This window comes from Bubalus bubalis, chromosome 5 (genome assembly GCF_019923935.1).
Source record: "Bubalus bubalis isolate 160015118507 breed Murrah chromosome 5, NDDB_SH_1, whole genome shotgun sequence".
NCBI lineage: Eukaryota > Metazoa > Chordata > Mammalia > Artiodactyla > Bovidae > Bubalus > Bubalus bubalis.
The window spans coordinates 76,867,999-76,887,605 of NC_059161.1; the positions used below are offsets into that span (position 1 = coordinate 76,867,999).

Here is a 19,607-nt window from a genome sequence, read left to right on the forward strand (position 1 = left end):
GTGAGGTTATGGTGTGTGTGCTTCGCTGTCCCTCAATAGTTTTATATAAACATGTCCACATTTTGCAAGTGGCCTCTGCCTCAGACTCTCCCCAGTTCCTCTGTTTTGAGTGGAGATTGAACCCAGCATCCCTGGGAACCTTTATCGCCCTCATGTCTAGCTGGGTACCTGTCAGTGTTCTTTAGCTGCCCACTCTACATCGGTGCCTGCAGTTGGCCCAGTGTTTTTCTGGACCAGTGGATTCATTAACTTGGAGTATTTTGGGGTGGAGTTCAGTGGTTCCAATCTCCCCGTTGAACAATCAACCATCTAGTCGGGAATAACCTCCAGAGCTGTTGAGTGTTCCCACCCGGTGCCATCCATCAGTCTGCTCAGGCTGTTTCCTTGGCCTCCCCACCCTGCAGAGAGCAAGTTCTGTCTCCTGGTGACCCCCAGGCTGCTACCCAGCCCCCACTGCAGTGAGGCTGCACGCTTCCAACCACGCCACCCAAGGTGTTTGTCTCCCCAGCAGGATCTGAGCAAAGGAGTCTCTTGGCTCAAGGTTCCCCCAAAGTCTCAGGGAGCTCAGATCTGAACAAAGAGGTCCTGAGCTTGCAGAATCATCTCACCTAGTTCAGTGAAAAGATCGGTTCCAGAGTTACCCTCTTCTCCTGGGAGCCTTGTGTGCTGCCCTAGTTTACCTGGAGGGCCCTGAGAGCTGCATCCGAAACATGGGTCTGGGAGGGCGGGAGAAGATGCTGAGACTGAGCTGCTGAGCTGGGAGGGTGGAGGTGGGGGAGGAACTCACGCAGGGGGCCAAGGCCAAGGGAAGGAAAAGATACACGGTGGGTGGGGGGTGGGTGCAGGGGTGCACACACACTGCGGGAGGGGCAAACAACGGTCTGGCCCTTGGCTTCATCAGGGATCTGGGGTCAAGCTCTTCTCCCTTCAGTCCTCACCAGACCTATCACCCGACCCAGTGCCAGGATGCAGGACCGATGGATTTGCCTGGGATCGGGTCCCACCGGCTGGCTCTGTCTGTGGCCCGAGTTGCCCCTTTCCCCTTCCCCTCCCTGGCCTCCAGGCCCCACGAAGAGGAGCTGGCATCCTCGCGCACACAGCTCCCTACGCCAGCGGAGACACTGGAGCTGGCAGATGACCGAGCTCTTTTTAACCAGCCTCGGCTCATGTGACTGGCTTTCCTCCAGGCAGACAGACACAGGCCAGCCCTCAGGCCGGGCCCACAGGCTGCTGATTTCCTGCTGGGTTGTCCTCAGGAAGAGTTGGCAGGGTGGGGCTTTGTCATCGTATTTAAGCCTCAGCTGGTGCCACTGAATTGCCCCGGCCTCAGCCTTTGCCCCTTTCCCAACCCTGCTGGTAAAAATAACCGCCCCCCCCAACTTTGGCACCTTTGGGGAGCTGGATGGGGGCCAGGGGGAGGAGGGTTGCTGGGAGCGCAGTGTAAACACTGCCTGCAGGTGGGTGTTGAATGGACACGGTTGTTTGCTAGCAGCGGTGCAGAGTCTGGCTCCAAACCCTGGCTCTGCTACTAACCGAAGGGACAGGGTATGGATTTGCTCTCTCCAGTCTGGGGCTCAGTCTCCCCCATTTTCAGGTGGGAAGAGCCTCGCCGAGGCAGGAGGCACTATAGACAAGGAGCGATCAGGGGTGGAATGGTCAGAGCTAGTGATGGACGCAGTCACCACAAAAATCCTCCGCGGGCTTCTCCCCCTCACCTTTCGTCCTGGGAGCGGGTGCTGGGAGGGACTCCTAGGCACTTAGTGTGTCTGGTATCCCATGCATCCCTCTGTATGCCAGTTCTTCACCCGAGTTTAACTTTCCAGAGAATTTGAGAGCGAGGATAAAGGTCTCATTCCTGTGTGAGCCATCCAGCGCAATGCCTGGCACATTCCTTTACTGAAAGAAGGGAGGCAGGCAGAGAAAGTGGGAGGTGGGGCCTGGTGCCCGCTGGGGGAGCCCCTGGGAGCAAAAGAGGGCACCCCAGGAGCCTCGGGGCTCCAGGGGCCCTGGTGTCCAGCCCGGCTTCGGACTTCACAGACTGCAGCTCTGTGGTCAGGAGCTCTCAGCCCCACCCATGCTTTCCCCGGCTAAAGTTGCACCTCTCTCCTCTGGATACAGTAGAACTTAAGACTGGGAATCCATCAAGGGCAGAGGGATCACTCTCTTTCTGAAAGGCAGCTGCCGGGTTGAGGTAACAGGGGCGGCAGGGTTGACACAGCAGCTGGGAAACAGCTGTCCCTGCAGGAAGATGCACCGCGGAAGCCCTGGTGCCTTATTTTAGCAAGGTCGAGGGGAAGCATCTGCGGTCTCCCAGAGAGGTCTGGAGCCACTCTGCCTGGAAATCTGCCTGAGGTTTTAAAGCAGAGAGTGACTCTGGGTTCCAAGGAGAGAAAAGGGACTCCTGGGTGAAGAGGGTTTGCTAAGAGGCACCAGGACCATGTGGGACCGCCGATCGGAAACTGCAGGAAAGCATCTCAGGGTTGAAGCCCCTGACTCCATCCCACCATTCACTTCGGTCTTAGGCTCAGACAGGGTTTGATGATGGGACAGGAATAAACAATGTTGATTTAGCAACCAGAGAAAACGGCAATGCAAGCCGGCTCATAAGCCAGTTTGTTGTCGAGGGAAATCAAGGCGAGAGAGGGAAGACATGAGCCTGCCGTTTCCTCCTCCCCTGGGGTAGCTTCAGATGGTTGAGGAGGGAATGGCAGGAGTCACACCCCCACCTGAAATCATGCTGGAGAATCCCCAAGGGCGACCCCATCTCATCAAGTCAGAAACGGAGGGAAGTGAGAGCCACGTGGCAACTGGCTACACCTTTCATCTCTACCGTATTTTCTGCTCCGCTTTCAGCTCAGAAAAGGCTCCAACACCCCACAGACTCAGAGCATTCTCTTCTGAAACTCTATCCCCTTCCCGGCCCATTCACTTGAAGATTTGAAACCAGAACGGAGTGTAGATAACTTGACTTTCCCTCTAACCCCACTGCCTGGCTTTCTAAAATTCTGAACAAATGGTCTATGGTCCTGCCCGTGCGTTTCATTCCTGACAAATGCCACTGGAGTGTTTTTCTTTTTCATCCACACACGGCAGTTGCTCAAGAAGTCACTGTCGAAAGAACAAATGCACCAAACACGGCCTGTACAGAGGGCTCCAGGAGGGCAGAGGTGAGTTTGGTTCGGGCCAGGGCTCCACCCAGGGCAGGATGAAGAATTCTCTCCACTGGTTCCCACTGGGTGCCGTCAGGAGCGAGGCGGGGCTGGGCAGCCTCTGTAAACTGCGGGGTGTGCTGGGCCCGGGCACGCTCCAGGAAGGGCAGGATCGGCCCTTGGCACTGCAGTCGCTTCCCGTTTCTGCCTCCGGACTGGAACGCCTTCCTGGATGTTGAGGCAAAAGGCCGCACACCTTGAGTTCTTATACTCACTTCACTGCCTTTTCCAAGTTCAGATAGCTTTTGCCTTAAATGGAACCAAAAAACCATGGGCATGTCCTGGCTTGGGGTACACTGTGTCAAAGTCAAACCGCTATGGTGAAGGCTGGTATCCTTTTAACTCCCCGCTGGCCTGCAGTTTCTCCAGATGAAGTTAGTTTTTCTAACATGCAGCTGCTTCATGTGAGTATGGGAAGGTCCTTTTCTAGCTGTAGGCCAGGGCAAGAAGGGGGAACTCAAGAACTCGGGGAAAATTCAAGAGTGACCGAAGGCAGTTCTTCCGCGTCTGCTTAGCTCCTGTTGCCGGGGCAGTAGGGGCCCAGGGGCAGCCAGAAGCAGGCGGCAGCTAAGGTGCCTGAGGGCCACTAAGAACATTCTTTCCCTTTCCATTTGCTCTGTTCCCAGGAGTGCTACATTACCCGTAGACAAAAAACACCAAAACTTCCCAAATAAGCTGCATTCCTTAAGCTGCTTGCCAGACTTCACCCTTAGGCCGAGTGTGGGCCCCAGGAGGGTACATGTGGTAACTCCTGACAGGAGAGCTGCTAGTTAGGGCTCCCTGAAGACAGGCATCCCCGAGCCCACACCAGCTTCCCCAGCTCCCTCTCTACAACAGTGCCAGAGTTCATGGAGGGCGCTCTGGAGAACTCAAAGGATGGCATAGGCTGCCTCTCTACTCCACTACTTTTCTCATCTCAGTATTTTCTTTTTCGAGCATTTTCTTTCTCCATCATTATCACCAAGTTAAGAGAGGCTGTACCTGCAGCCCTAAGAATTCAGTGACTGATACTTACACATTATACTGGGAACACTTCAGAGTATAGCATTCATGGCCTCCTGGGAAAGTTGTCAGCCTTAGTTTTGAAACCATCATGAGATGCTGAAAAATTCTCAAAGCAATTTTTTTTTTTTTTTTTTTTTAAAAAACAAACACCCTAAGGAAAAAACAAAAAAAACACTGACTCATCCATGCCAAACTACCCTTTCCAGAGGAAGCGAGTCAGCAGATTCAAGCGAACAGTGATCAAATCCCATGATACCAAATGATTCAAACCTGATGCGTTAGACACTGACATCCTGAGCTGAAATAGCCACAGGTCACCATCTGGCCTGATTTAGGAGGGCCCTTTCTTTTTAATTTATTTGCGTGGTAGCAGAAGTAAGAATCTTCTGAGTCAATAGGCAGGCAGACTTCTCCTGTTATAGAAAAAATTATGAGAGCCTGGGCTTGACTTAGTGGTTGGTGAGCTATATTAAGAATCGTATCCTTTCTTTCAAAGTCTAGACGATATATTTGTAGCTCTGGCTTATCTCAGGGAAAATGGCTCTCAGCAACCAGAGCTTTTAGTCCTTACATGGATGGGTTTGCTTAAAAACTTCTCTCACTGAAATAGTAGGCATAATTTGACTCACTTGAAAGGATTACCCCTAATCACACTCTGGTTGAAGGTCAGGTTTGGAAGTAAACTCTTGCAAAATCTTGGGCTTCAGAAAGCACAGGTTGAAGATGAAGTGGGGCACACTGAAGAGATTAAAAATATTGCAAACCGAGTGGCTGATCCCTGGCAGGGGACAGCGCGTCCGTGACTCGCCAATCCCGGGCCTTGTCTCTCCGTGTCCGGAAGGCTCCAGGTTGCTCATGTTGTGGGGGACTGCAATTGCTCTGTGCACAGTAAGCTATAGAGTTCTACGGCGAGACTGAAGAAATGGAGGAAAACGTGTTCTGGCAGTTCCACCTAACTCAAAGGATAAGTACTTATCCTTCATTCTCAAAGGAGAAAAAAGCATTCAGATGCACCCTGGAACAATCACTGTCACCCTGCCAACTTCCGTGTTTGTGACGCTGAATAACAGATGCAAGAGAAATCATTAAAAATAAATGAGAAAGAATTTTCCATGATTCACTAAAGCAGTAGGCGTAGTCTTGATAGTCAGGAAAGCTTAGAACCATGTATCACCTGCTACCTAAAATTTAGCATTTAACTTTACTTACGCCTAGTCAGGAATTAAAACAGAAAGTTTCAACATGACCAGCTGCTATAGATTCAGCTGCACAGTTAAATTGTTGTTGAATCTTTTGCTCAGTTTTTTGATCATGTAATAAACCCCATTCTTAACAAATTTAATGTCATGAAAACTAAAATATAATGACATTAGTTAGCTAACCTGTCTGTCCCACCTCCCCTTAAAACACCTAGGAATAACCGAAAGGCACGTGCACCCCAGTACTCACTGCAGCACTGTTTACAGTAGCCAGGACATGGAAGCAACCTAGATGTCCAGAGGCAGACGAACGGATAAGGAAGCTGTGGTACATGTACACAGTGGAATATCACTCAGCTATAAAAAGGAACGCGTTAGAGTCCGTTTTGATGAAGTGGATGAACCTGCAGTCTATTATACAGAGTGAAGTAAGTCAGAAAGAGAGACAAACGCTGTGTATTAGTGCACATATGTGGAGTTCAGAAAGATGGCACCGACGACCCTCCATGCAGGGCAGCAAAGGAGGCACAGATGTAAGGAACAGGCGTTCGGACTCAGTGGGAGAAGGCGAGGGGGGTGATCTGAGGGAGAAGCACTGAAATGTGTACATTACTGTATGTCAAACAGATGACGAGTGCAAGTCCAGGGCATGAAGCAGGGCACCCAAAGCCAGTGCTCTGAGACAACCCAGGGGGATGGGGTGGGGGCTCAGGATGAGGGGGACACATGTACACCTGTGGCTGATTAAAACTGATGAATGCTGAAAACCATCTCAGTATCATAATTATCCCCTAATTAAAAAAAAACTCAAAAACACCTCGGGATAAAGCATGCTAGTATGGTCATAATCAATCTCCTCCAGGAAAGGAGATCCAGGCTAGACTCTCTCTTCTTTCATGGAGCCCTTGTGGGACAGAAGCAGAATCTTTGTATCATAGGTTATGGTTGCATTTTCTTTTTCATTATCATCAAATGTCAAATATTGGATCAGAAAAAGGTGGCCTCACATAACCCTTCTCTAATTATCCTCTCTCAAAAAGAAGGGGTCAGAGGTTCACTGTGTAGGTCAATTTGAAAGAAGATAAGAGGTGAGCACACTCCTGGTACACGGAGGGAAACGACCCCCAGCACATGTACACGCTCAGGAGCATCACGCCCGGTTAACTCAGAGCTCCACGATGAATGGGCGTGCCCGTTTGAAGCTTGCACTCTAACAAAGGAGAAATCGTGACAGCACATGATACACAGATCAATCACTGTGAGAGCAGAAGGTGGGATGGAGTCTAATAAGGTGAGCAGGCATTAGCTGGACAGGTCAGTTTTCCATGTTGAAAGAAAACCATGATTTTAGGAATGAAATAAAACAAACATTCCTACCCAGCTCTGTACTGCGTCAGTAACAATTTGGAAACTCAGTTGATTTTTTCAATTTAAAAATCAATAAGTCAACCAACTTGACCTATTTAATTGAAATAACGAAAATGGCTAAAGAACAATCCAATAACTGTAATACACTGCCTGAATCGCTGTATCAACTCTGATCCAATTCAGTTACTCAGTGCTATGGCTGGGCAGGGATCCAAGCAATATCTGACAATGGCTGGAAAAAAGGGGCACACAGCGTGACAGCTTCTAAAAGCTTCAGTTATCCCTAAACTTGAAATGCACTCATAAACGTCTCCAAATCCATCTGGCACAAACACAGTGTTTTCGAGCAGCCCACTCTCCCCAAACTTGAAGTAGCCCACAACAGCCAGGCATGCCAACTTGAATGACTCTGCTCTGCGTCACCCTCTAGGCTGCCAAATTTAGGCATAAACACATCCATTCACCTTCCCAGAGCTTTCTAGAATTTGTAGTGTCATAGGTTGTATACATCCTGTCACTTGGCCCGGGGTTCCGTAACCTCATGGTCCCTTCGATACACAGAATCGGACCACAGGCTCCCTTCTCTCCCAAGTCACACACAGCGCTGAGTGACCAAGGAGACAGCTCACCCACAACACAAACAGCGAAATCTAGCACGTGGCAGACGCGTTTGAGGTTGCAGTCCTTTTAACAGTTTGCTGAAGACAGCAGGTCTCCCTGTGTGATAACAACTGGAAAAACCACTTCAACATATGCTGTGCCTAGATAATGCAGGAGTTTTACACAACTTCTCTGCAAGTCAGAGCATTCAGCAGGCGTTAAAGGGCTGAAAGGACTCGCATATTCCATTGCCTTCTGCAAACCAGGGGTAGGGCAAATAAGTAAGGTTTTAAATATACAGTTGCTCAGGCCCCAGAAATACCAGGACATCCCCTTTTTAAGAGGCTGAGGCCTCCATCTGAACCTTGCCCTGCCCTGTGGCCTTGCACCTGAGAGGCTGGGACCACGCTCTGGACGTTTGCTCTCATAGCCTGTGCTGTGGCCATCAGGAAAACTTCTGCTTAGGGCAAAAGTTCCTGAAGCAAAGTGCCCATGGCATGTTCCTTCTTTTTCTGTGTTGTCCAACAAAACCAGCCTCCTCCCGATCTTATGGAATCTGCAGAGACTAAATACCATCTTAAAACTGTAACTGGATAACACTGTGAACAGCATTAGAGAAAGCAACGGTCTACTCTGCAGGGCACCCCGTCAGGACAGTGTTCAGGCGGACCCCGTTCTGGAGGATAGAGGCAGAGGCAGGGCAGGGGAAGAAAACAAGACAGCGAGTGTGTTAGCTGCTGTCCCTCCCCACCCTTCTGAGGAAAGCATCTGGCTAGCAATTCACTTTATTATTAGCCCTCGATGTTTAAATCTTAGCACAGAAATAGGATATATAAGAAAAAATGAAACGGATTACAGTTTTTGGATTTTCTTAGAACTGAAGCTCACTCTGAATCCAGGGAATCGTCTTCTGTTTAAACTGAGAGTGACAAAATTGTGGCACATTAAGGTGGCAGACAGCTGGAAAGAGGAGTCAAAGTAATGGGGCCATGGTCAGCTCTACCCGACAGTGATCACTTCGTGACGTAGAATCCATGGAAATGCACATCTGCCATTTGCACGCTGATGTTACCTTTAATGTTCTGGCTCATTTGGAGACCAGGGTTAAATCCCTGGGTTGGGAAGATCCCCTGAGGAAGGGCCTGGCAACCCACTCCAGCGTTCTTGCCTGGAGAATCCCATGGACAGAAGAGCCTGGTGGGCTACAGTCCATGGGGTCAGAAAGAGTCGGACACGAATGAGCAACTCAGCACAAACACAAGATGTCTGTAAAATGCTTTCTGTGCCCAGGAAACTAATCAGCGGCAAAACAATGACAACATAAAATAAAAACAGCACCCATCACAGAATTGAAAGGAGCACTTGGAAGCAGCGACGTGACTTCTCCAGGAGACCCCCTGCATCCCGGCGCTCCTCCAACCCCGTATTCTCCTGTGACCCCTTCCACCTGGCTGGAGCCCACAGGACAGCAGGCTGGGGCCAGAGACCTAGCTTTGGCTCTCACCTGTGACTACGGCAATGTCCCAGATTAACCCTCTGAACAGATGCTGAGGGAGTCTAGAAGTTAATGATCAGGATATACTTTCTGGCAGAGATTTAAACCAACCGAATTTAATATGGAAGTTGATGCACGCCTGCCAATAATAACAAAAGATGCACTGACCTATAAAAAGTCTTTTAATATATATTCCAGGATGGCCAATACAAGCTGGTTAGGTAATTTAGCCCTTGTGAAGAGTTCTTTTAACAGTCATATAAAAATGCTTTGCCTTATTTAAAAAAAAAGAAATCTACATTGACAAAAAACACATCCACCAATGAGCTTTTTTTCCTTTCCATTTTCAGGTTTGCAAGATAATTAAAAATACATCCATACACCTCTCTGAGCACACTGCTGCCCATCAGTTAATCAGTTTTGGCAATACACTGCACAGAGGCATACCACCACTGGTCTCTGACATTAAATTAGCTTTGAGCTTATTGGCTATTCCTACAACTGGAGGCAACTTGGAACCCAGGCCCTGGAAAGCATTTGCAGGATTTACTACCCGTTTGCCTGACACCTTTTCAATGGTGAGAGGTCTAGGAACAGATTTGCTAATCCAAGGGTGTCGTAATGCCTGAGCCGGGGTCAAGCGGGCAGAGGGGTCCCAGTGGAGGCATCTTTTCAGAAACTCTATAAATAAGTAGTCCTCACACCCTTTCAGTGCTGCCGCCCAATCTTTGCTGCCTGGGGGACCCCGCTTCTTACCCCTCCGCGAACGACCTCCCACAAGCACAGCCCTCCCATCGGCCTGCGTGGTCACAGAACAGTAGCGAGGCAGGCCCTTGGAGTTAATAAAGTACTTGGCACGTTTGGATTGTTCCAGAAGTTTTGCGGGTGGCATCCCCAGAAGTTCCATCATACAGGCCAGCTGGTCTCCTTCATCCTCTCCAGGGAAGAGCGGCTGTCCTGTTAAAAGTTCTGCAAGGATGCAGCCAAAACTCCATATGTCGATGGGTGTGCTGTAGCGGCTTCCCAGGATGATCTCCGGAGCTCTGTAAAACCGAGACTGGATGTAAGTGTACAGCTTCTGGTACTCGAAACAGCTGGAGCCAAAGTCAATGACCTTGGTTGCGCTGCGCCCATGCTGTTTCAGGAGAATGTTTTCTGGCTTTAGGTCACAGTGAATGATCTTGTTTTTGTGGAGCGCATCCAAGGATTGCAAGATGGATTGGGCAAACTTGCGAACTAACTGGATGCTAAAGCCCTGGAACTTGTTTTTTTTAATGAGCTCATAAAGGTCTATGCTCAGCAATTCAAAGGCCATGCAGACATGGTTCCGGAATGTGAAACTTTCTAGCATGTGAATCACGTTCATGCTACCGGTTTTATCCTGCTTTTTAAGATGCTCCAAAATCCGGATCTCCTCTGCCGCTTGGCGATGGAAGCGCTTTTCATTGCGCACCATCTTCAGGGCCACGTACTGTCGAAGTTTGTGATCATAGACCCGGGCTACCTGCCCAAAACTGCCCTTGCCAATAATTTTCAGCACCTCATATCGATAAGCTAGATGGTCTCGAGGCACGTGAATATAGGACCCATCTGCATCGTCATACCCGCCGTTATTAGGACCACCAATAACTCCGTGTCTTTTTTTGGCATTTGGACCCACAAAGTAAATTTCTGGATAATTGACAATTTCCAGCTTCTCATAAGCAGTGAGGTGATGCTTATATTGCTTCAGGGCCTGTTCTGGAGTCAGAGGCACTGCTTTGGATGCTTTGGATGAACTGCTGGATTTCACTGTATTCAAACTATCCGAGCTTTTACCCTGAGAAGCGGTGGGAGAGCATTTTTCAGAGTCGTTGACACGATCCGACTGAAGGTTGTCAGCTCTTCTGTTGCTGAAGTCTTGAAATAGCTGTTCTACCTTCATCTCGCCTCCATTCAGGAAGCGTTGAGTAGGATCTCTTGTTAAATGCTCAGTGGTGATCTATGGCAAAGAGAAACGAATCTATGTTAAAGTCACTAAAAACAGTGGAAGGACGAAAGAATCCTCCCCTGGACTGAACGAAACAACTAAACATGTCCAGATGTGTAGTTAAAAGACCCAAAAGTGAGATGAGAAAAGCAGGCGGTCCTAGAAACTTATGCTATGCTAATCTTTAGACTCCCGTGACTTACGGGCACCCCAGCTCCCTACATATGTATTGCTTTGTTTCAGACAAGATGGTCATCTTACCATACCCTAAACACGCCAGATTCCTTCTAACAGGTGTGTCTTCTGACTGAGGATCTTTTCAACGCATCCACTTGAATCCTATACTCTGTCAAAGCCCAATTCTCGTCCCCTCTCTCTCCTACTCAGAGCTACTCCAAGCCCACGCTAACTGTGGCTCCACTCACGTCTTAACTGTAGCTTTCCCATCTAGCGTATAATCTGGCGCCTGATTATACACATACTGCCCTACACTGTTCACACTTGTTTCAAGTATCTTCCCAAATCTTAAGGGCACGTATCAGGAACAAAATAATGCATACTACAGTGTTCTGTAAGTGATAAAGGGACAGAAGCAGGCTGTGAAGCCAGGGCTTCTGACTCAGTCAGAAGGTTACTGTAACCTGGCACCAGCTTCTGGTGTCTGCTGTAACCCTGCAGTAGGGCCTGAGTGCTGACCGTGGCCTGCAATCAACCGAGGCCTCATCATCTACTCCCGGGGCCCCAAATAAATTATTCCATCTTTCTACCTCCTTTCACCCAATCACCAAAGTTCTAATCCAGAGAAGACTCTTGAGATCATTGAGGCAGATTCTTTCTGTATCTGATGAGGAACAGTGAGAATCCAAGGCCCCTATGGAAAGGGGCCTTTCCTAAATAAAGATAGCCTCCTTCTTTCCTTCTCTCTCTCCCAGGCTCACAGACACATACACCACTCATCCTCAGCAAGAGCCTACACGACAGAGGCACTCAACTCTTTTTACTTGATTTTACATCACCTTTTTCTGCAAGGAAGAGTAACACACAGAAGAAAATTCTACTTACTGAGTATCTCTGAAATAAGATTCTTTGAAAATAGATGGGAGAAAAAGAGCAAAAAAAACAAACACCATGAAAAAGAGAAAAATGTAAGAAGGTGCTAAGAAGAAAAAAAGGGAAAAAAAATGCTAAATCTGCTGCTCAAAAAAAAATTCCAGGATAGTTCCAAGAACAATTTTTTTTAATGGATCTGAAGAACTGTACCCCTGATGTGTCTGAGAGCCTCTACGATCATTTCAGGGGAGCTCTGAGCTATAGTTAGGATCTCTTAAAATACGATACAAATTATAAGGTAATGATCCAAAGTGGCCAAACATTTAAAAAACAGAATTTTAACAAGACCTAAATAAACAACACCTAATCTATCATCTACATAAATAAAAATATAAAAAAAAACAAAAAAGGGGATGAAAAAATTGTCAGCATATCTAGACAGACCCTAATTTAGTTACAAAAGCAGGATATTAGTCCGGCCTGTTCCTTTTAGGTCCTATAATCAATTTAAACATTTATAGGGTACTACAGTTACAAATATGAGGCATTGCACCATCTTACACATAAGCAAAGCCGCCAGTAGACCTGTAGCCATACTTTGACATTGGGTTTCTAAATAAAGAGGCAAGATACGGACCAGGAGAGATCGCTGATACCAAAATAGAGAATGATCACTAGTCAAGAAGTGTTAAAATGTAAATATAATGCAACATTTTTCTTATCATCAATTAAGTCAAATAATTATTCCTGTTTTTAGGGATGTTCACTACTACTATACAAGTAGTAGTGAACAATTGAGATCACCAAAAAACAGGTGACCTCAAGGCTCTACAGTCTATTAGGAGACCTGCTTTGCTGAACTAAACATTATAATTTGTTTGATTTTAGCTAGATATACACAACAAAACCAAACATTTGCATGCATCTCAACAGGTTTTCCTTAACATTTTTATTATCTAACCTAAATGCATCTAAATATTTACTCTAAAGTCTTGGGGACACATTCTTAAAAAATATGAAGTCAGAGGCCTTGGCTGGGGTGGCTACACCACTCAAAACCTGTTGGTCCCAGGATAAGGAAAACCTTTAGACCCGTTTCTTAGCCCTGGTTTCTCCATCTGTAGAATGTTGATAATACCTCCTTGTAGTATGTTATGAGAATCAATTAATAATATATGTGAAAGACCTTCACAAATGATAAAACAGGTTAAAAATACTGATAACAATTAGGGAAAATTCTCAACACAGTGAAGTTTAAACCCTGATACACCCTCCCTTCCCCATCTAGCTTATCTTTTCTCTCTGCGGTGCCTTCCTCTGTGGCTCCAGACTCCCCCTCCACCAGATGTCTGGCATTAAATATGCCTTCTGCTCCAAGAAGGGCTTCTTGATTGGGCTTCTCTTAGGATGCATGGAAACACTTCACCCACTTTCTCCCTGACATAAAACCTGCTTGCAACTTGCTATACAATTTAATGTGCTACCTCTCCAGAGCTATTTGAACTTTAATAGAAGATGAGTATCTTAACCCAAAGGAATGACTCTCTAGGAACTCAACAAGCTAGTAGGAAAGCTATCTGTGGTCCAGGGTCCATCCCTGGCTACTTTACCTAACTCTGCCTACAAGGAAGGTTGCCCTGGCTCTTGAGGTCTTCATTTCTGTTTGTGATCAAGAGAGGGTCTCAGGTACAGAACATTAATAAGAACATATATACAACAGAAAATTAACTGCCATAGAGCTATTACAATAAAGATGTCATTTGGATTTGCTGACTTGTGGTTGTTCCTTAAAATGAGCCTAAATCTCTCTGCAATTTAAGTATTACTTTGCTCTCTAGACTTACACAGGAGTGTCCAAATTTCCACGCTAAAGCTCTTCAGATACCTAAACGGGTTGTTCTGCCCCACCGTTTTTCTGTAGACTCATCATCCCCCATCACAACCTCCACCTCACACGGCTTGTGATCCCACGTTCTCAACAGAGGCTGCACTTTGTGCAAGCACGGCTCCCAGAATAGAACCCAACACTTCAGGTCTAGGCCCCCATGGATTGTCAAGTTCTGAATCTCCAATGCATCTGAAGAATTCCAGGAAGGAATTTTTCCACACAGGGAGGGGTTCTTTTCTTAGCTTTCTTTCCTTTCTTGTAAATAACTCAAATACTGACCTGAATCAATTATGTATCAAATCTGCTGTGCTATAAATAAAATCATTCTTTCATTGTTCTAGAAGAATCTACAATTCCACACACATGTTAAAGTAGTTATAGAACACCACCCTCTCACTCTCGACCCTAAATCTCTGCAACACAAAGCTAACCTATTAAAAGCCTAGGAGCAGATGATTTATTATTTACAATGAGAATGTAAGGCATCTCAGATAAACAACAAAGCTAAAAACCTTTGTGAAATGATCAGTAGGGTCTTGGAGTCATGGCATAATGAGCTACAAGTGGCACTAAGAGGTCGAAAGCACTTTAAAAAAAAGGTTTATTTCTTTTAAAATTTATCTATTTATTTTTGGCTGAGCTGGGTCTTCATTGCTATGTGTGGGCTTTCTCTAGTTGCAGAGCACAGGGTCCTGGGCGCTGGCTCAGTAGCCGTGGTGCACGGGCTTAGCTGCTCCACAGCACGTACAATCTTCCTGGACCAGGGATTGAACCCGTGTCGCCTGCACTGGCACACGGATTTTTAACTGCTAGTCCACCAGGGAAGCCCTCAAAAGTACTTTTTCAGCAAAGTTTGCAAAGACATCACTGGGTTAGAACATAAAACCTTGTGTTTCTGAAATTGTATTACTGTGAGTATCACAGAGTAAAAAAATTCATTTTGATCCTGAAACACAATTTAATTGCACTACTAGACAGCTTCCCTGGTGGCTCAGATGGTAAAGAGTCTGCCTGCAATGCAGGAGACCTGGGTTTGATGCCTGGGTCAGGAAGATTCCCTGAAGAAGGAAATAGCAATCCACTCCAGTGTTCCTGCCTGGAAAATCCCATGGATGGAGGAGCCTGGTGGGCTACACCCCATCGAGTCACAAAGAGTCAGACATGACTAAGCAACTAACACACACACAGTGATTAGCACTGGCCAACTAATGGCTGGTGCTAAAGTTAAAATGGCCTATTATCTATATTCAATTATCATCTCCAAATTCTCTAGCATTCTTTCCAAAATAATATATATTAGAAATAATCATGCAACTTTATTTTTAAAAATTTATAAATTTTTATAAAATTTTTATATTTTTATAAAATATTTATAAATTATACATAATTTATATCAATTAATAAATGACTTAGCTCTTAATTTTAAAAATTGGTTAAAATGTATTTTAAGTCATATGATGACTGCAGCCATGAAATTAAAAGACGCTTACTCCTTGGAAGAAAAGTTATGACCAACCTAGATAACATACTGAAAAGCAGAGACATTACTTTGTCAACAAAGGTCCATCTAGTCAAGGCTATGGTTTTTCCAGTGGCCATGTATGGATGTGAGAGTTGGACTGTGAAGAAAGCTGAGTGCCGAAGAATTGATGCTTTTGAACTGTGGAGTTGGAGAAGACTCTGGCGAGTCCCTTGGACTGCAAGGAGATCCAACCAGTCCATTCTGAAGGAGATCAGCCCTGGGTGTTCTTTGGAAGGAATGATGCTAAAGCTGAAACTCCAGTACTTTGGCCACCTCATGTGAAGAGTTGACTCATTGGAAAAGACTGATGCTGGGAGGGATTGGGGGCAGGAGGAGAAGGGGACGACAGAGGATGAGATGGCTGGATGGCATCACGGACTCAGTGGACATGAGTCTGAGTGAACTCCGGGAGATGGTGATGGACAGGGAGGCCTGGCGTGCTGCAATTCATGGGGTCGCAAAGAGTTGGACACGACTGAGCGACGGATCTGATCTGATCTGATCTGATGACCAACTGCAAAAGTTTCCTATAGAGATATGCTAACTGTCAGCAAGTAGCTGAGAAATCTGATCAACACAAGGACTACATATATGGTTCTGGAGTTTTCAGAAGCTTTTATATATTATAAAAATAAGCTGGCAGAGAATGGAAAGGAAACTTATTGCACTCCAGAAAGGAGATTAAAAATAGGGTTACTGGCCTTCCAGATATATTTAGCCCATATTCTGTAATATTATGAGCCTTGAAAGCTGTGAAAAAGTTGATTTTTAGTGGCAAAGCTGACAAAACAGCTGGGAAGGACTATGGAAAATGCAAGAAGTTCTTTATATAGAAATAATTTTAGGTCTTAAACAGAAATATGAAGGAGAATTATTGATAAATTAGTCAGCTCAATTATTCAATTTGTTCATTAGATGACATGCAGCAAATTTTAAAACCACAGGATAGCTTCTCCCTGTCATGGAACTTGTCCAAACCCCACTCTCCCTACCACTCTATGTGTGCCAAGGGAATAAGAATTAGTTTTTTTTATTACCTTAATAAAATGGTGTCAAAAGCTAAATGCCTGTAAGCTCCAAAATGAATAAATGCATTAAAACCAAACTGTACTGATTAAGTTTTATTTATGATCTATAAAATGGTTCTCTTAAGCATACTAATAAGCTAGGACTGCATTTCTACCTTGCAGGAAAAAACATACCTCTAAGGGTCAGAGGTATTTTCTGTTCCTTGTTTTTGTTAAAATGAGCCATCATAATACACTCTATATATTTATCATTCTATTAAAAAAAATAACCATTATCTAGACAAAAGTAACATGCTATTTTTTTTTCCTGTTTATCCCAGTGATTGGAAGGAATAAATACATGGGTTCCAAATCAAAATCATTCTGAAAAGCTAAACTTGGACCTCAGAACCTGTTATTTCAGTCAAGAGAAACCAAGAAGAAACAAAAGAAGAGCCTGGGTTAACCAGTGAGATATAACTGTACCTTGATCATTCAAAGTAGATCTTCCTCCTTTTCAGGAGGATCATCAAAGCTCAAAGAATTATTTCATTTACTTACATTTAGTCTTCTGGGTAGAGGTGGTTCAGAAGGATTGCAGGGTACATTTGAACAGGGTGGGCATTTGGTTTCATCTATCATCATGAAGGTATCATAGACACCATCCCCCAATCTAGTTGAAAGGATTACAGATAAAATCTGTCAGTAACTAAAGTAAATAAATTTGTATTTCCCAAACACCTTGTATTTTAACTACTTCTTATCTTCTACAAAGAATAATTAATACAAACAAATGTCCCCTCTGTATATACACTACTATGTGTACAACAGACAGCTAGTGGGAAATTGCAGTATATATATAGCACAGGGAGCTCAGATGGCACTCTGTGATGACCTAGAAGGGTGGGATTAGGGTGGGGGACCTACAACGGAGGCTCAGCAGGGAGGGGATATATGTGCACCTGTGGCTGATTCACATTGTTGTACAGCAGAAACTAACACAACATTGTAAAGCAATTATATCCCAATAAAAATGATTATGGTGGGAAAAAAAAATGGTCACTTCGAATTTTGGCAATGAACACAAACTACAGAGGAAGCAAAGGAAGGAGAGGAAACCCAACTTTTCTCTTTTTGTATCTAAAGAAATAAAAGTATTTCTCGGTTTGTGTTTTGAAATAGTTAAAAATAATTCTTACTTTCTGAATGTCGTTAAGAATAGGGACTATCAAAGGATCTCATTTAACTTACTACTTGAAAACGAAAACTAGTTTAAATACTGAAGCCTAAAAGCTAACTAGAACAAACAAGACGGAGGACTGTATTTTCAAAGTCGGAGACATGGATTTTAATTTCAGCTCTAAAACTGGCTACGCCAGCTCCCTCTCTGAGCCATTTTCGACACAGTTGTAAAGGGAAGAATAGTTCTAGTCTACACCTTTCTGGGTCTTACAAGCAAGTAATAAAAGGCCTTCTTAGGGCTGTCTTCTCTTTACTTACCTACTTAACCTCTATCTAATCTATAGAAAAATACAGTGAATTCTACAGCAAATACTAAAGAAATTCTCTAAATTACAAGCATTTCACATCTTTATCCACTTAATTTTCCAGTGGATGGTGGAAGCTAAATGCCAAGTGATTACAGATTATTTCTCTGTACTTTAAAACTGTGCCTCCACCACTGGAAGACAACACAGAAGACGGAGATTTCTTTAATCCACAAGATGGCCCTGAATAATGTACTTCATCTGCCACCAAGAACACGGATTTCCAGTAACACACATCAGCACTTCGTTGTATCATTTTTACATGATATATTATGAATGCAATGATAATGACCCAGCTGCCAGGGAAGAACTTTTTTAATCTTTAAAAGCACGCTGCAATAATTCAGTGGCTTGTAAAAACTGTTTTGCAGAATTAGTTCTAGAGTTTTCTTAATCAATGTGTTACAGAAATAGAGGTTTTTTAAAAGCTCAAAATACAAACCCTAACGACCCACTACAAATATTTTTGGAATGTTCTCTTTTTAAAAAAACAGTCACGTTCTGATAGAATGAAGTCTTTAAAGGGAACTGCTTCACTGACAAGAACCAAAAATTCTGGATGCGACTGATTCTTTGCCAACAGCAGGAATAAAACAAACACAATAGGACAGACGTCCACATTTACAGAGAAAGACAGATGGAAGACCTACAAGATTTCCTATAAAGAGCCAAAGGAAGTGTCCATGCAAATGAAGTGGGGAGCGGGTGGGGGGGGGGTCCCATCTATTAAGGTATAAAATACAATGTAAGGTGGAAAGACTCTCAAAACAGGATCCACAGAAAAGCCCTACCAGGCAGAGCCCCTCACCTGCACCCCGAGGCCAGACCATACCCCTCACGGCAAAGTCCTCGGTTATCCCTGTTTATCCCCTCCAGTTTGCTAAGAAGCCCCACCAAGTCCCAGCTTCTTGGACTTTTTGACCGTACATCCCCGATCGAGGGCTTCAGAGAGAACCCCAGGGTGGGAATTATTTCCCTAGCCTCCTCCCTCTCTGGGCTGGGGAGGAGGGCAGCGGATGGAGAAGAAGGCGGCGGGCCAGACCCCTTCCCTAACCCTCCCGCTGGGGGTTCGCTCAGCCTCCAGCCCGCCCATCCCCGCCCCGCTCACCGGGGCGCCCCAGCCCGTTACGCCCGCGGCGCCGTTACCTCCGCTGCTGCGGCGGGAGTGCGGCCCCCGGCGGCCCCTCATCCTTCCGCCCGGGCCCGCGAGCCGTGCCTCCCATCCCGCAACTCGGGACCCCGCTGGGGGGAGGGGGCGGCGGTTGGAGAGGCGGGCGAGCGGGCGGCGTCCACCTGCGCCGCGGCGGCTGCCTCCCGGGCCGCTACGCTGCCCCGGGAACTCTCGTCTGGACACTGGCGCTCCGCTCGCGTTCGCTCGGAACTGGCCCGGGTCGGGAAGAGCGAGAGGAGCAGCTAGGGAGGGAAGCGGGAGGGGGAGCGGCGCGGTCGCCTAGCAACCGCGGCACGCCCCGGGAAACGCCTCTGCGCAAGTACGCGGTGACGCACGGGGGCGGGGCCGAGCGTCCCCCCGCCGCGGGGCGCGCCTCCGGGAAGCGCCTGTGGAGAAACCTCAGGAGGTAGGGAGCGGGAGGCTACCTTCAGGGCGGCGGAGGTCCTCTGACCGCAGTCTGAGGGCTGGGGGCCGGGGCTGTGGAGGGAGAAAGGCCCTGACGGAGCGTTTGTGAAGTAACCGCCCTCGCTTTCCGAAGTGCCGCTGGCCCCTCACGGCCATCTATCCCTTAACACGT

At 46.2% G+C, this 19,607-nt stretch overlaps 1 protein-coding gene across 2 annotated transcripts; it reads right to left on the reverse strand.

Moving 5' to 3' along the window:
* Positions 1-9,040: 9,040 nt before the first annotated feature.
* Positions 9,041-19,250, reverse strand: DYRK3 (dual specificity tyrosine phosphorylation regulated kinase 3). Of its 2 annotated transcripts, none has more exons than XM_006052807.3 (3): positions 19,006-19,250; positions 16,874-16,985; positions 9,041-10,857 (listed from the first exon to the last, which is right to left on the reverse strand). In XM_006052807.3, exons 1-3 carry the CDS (start codon positions 19,080-19,082, stop codon positions 9,283-9,285), a joined length of 1,764 nt encoding a protein of 587 aa, XP_006052869.2. In that variant the 5' UTR covers positions 19,083-19,250; the 3' UTR covers positions 9,041-9,282. The 2 variants fall into 2 exon arrangements, with proteins under 2 accessions (XP_006052869.2, XP_025133444.1); XM_025277659.2 differs by having other exon boundaries at positions 18,968-19,250.
* Positions 19,251-19,607: the final 357 nt, after the last annotated feature.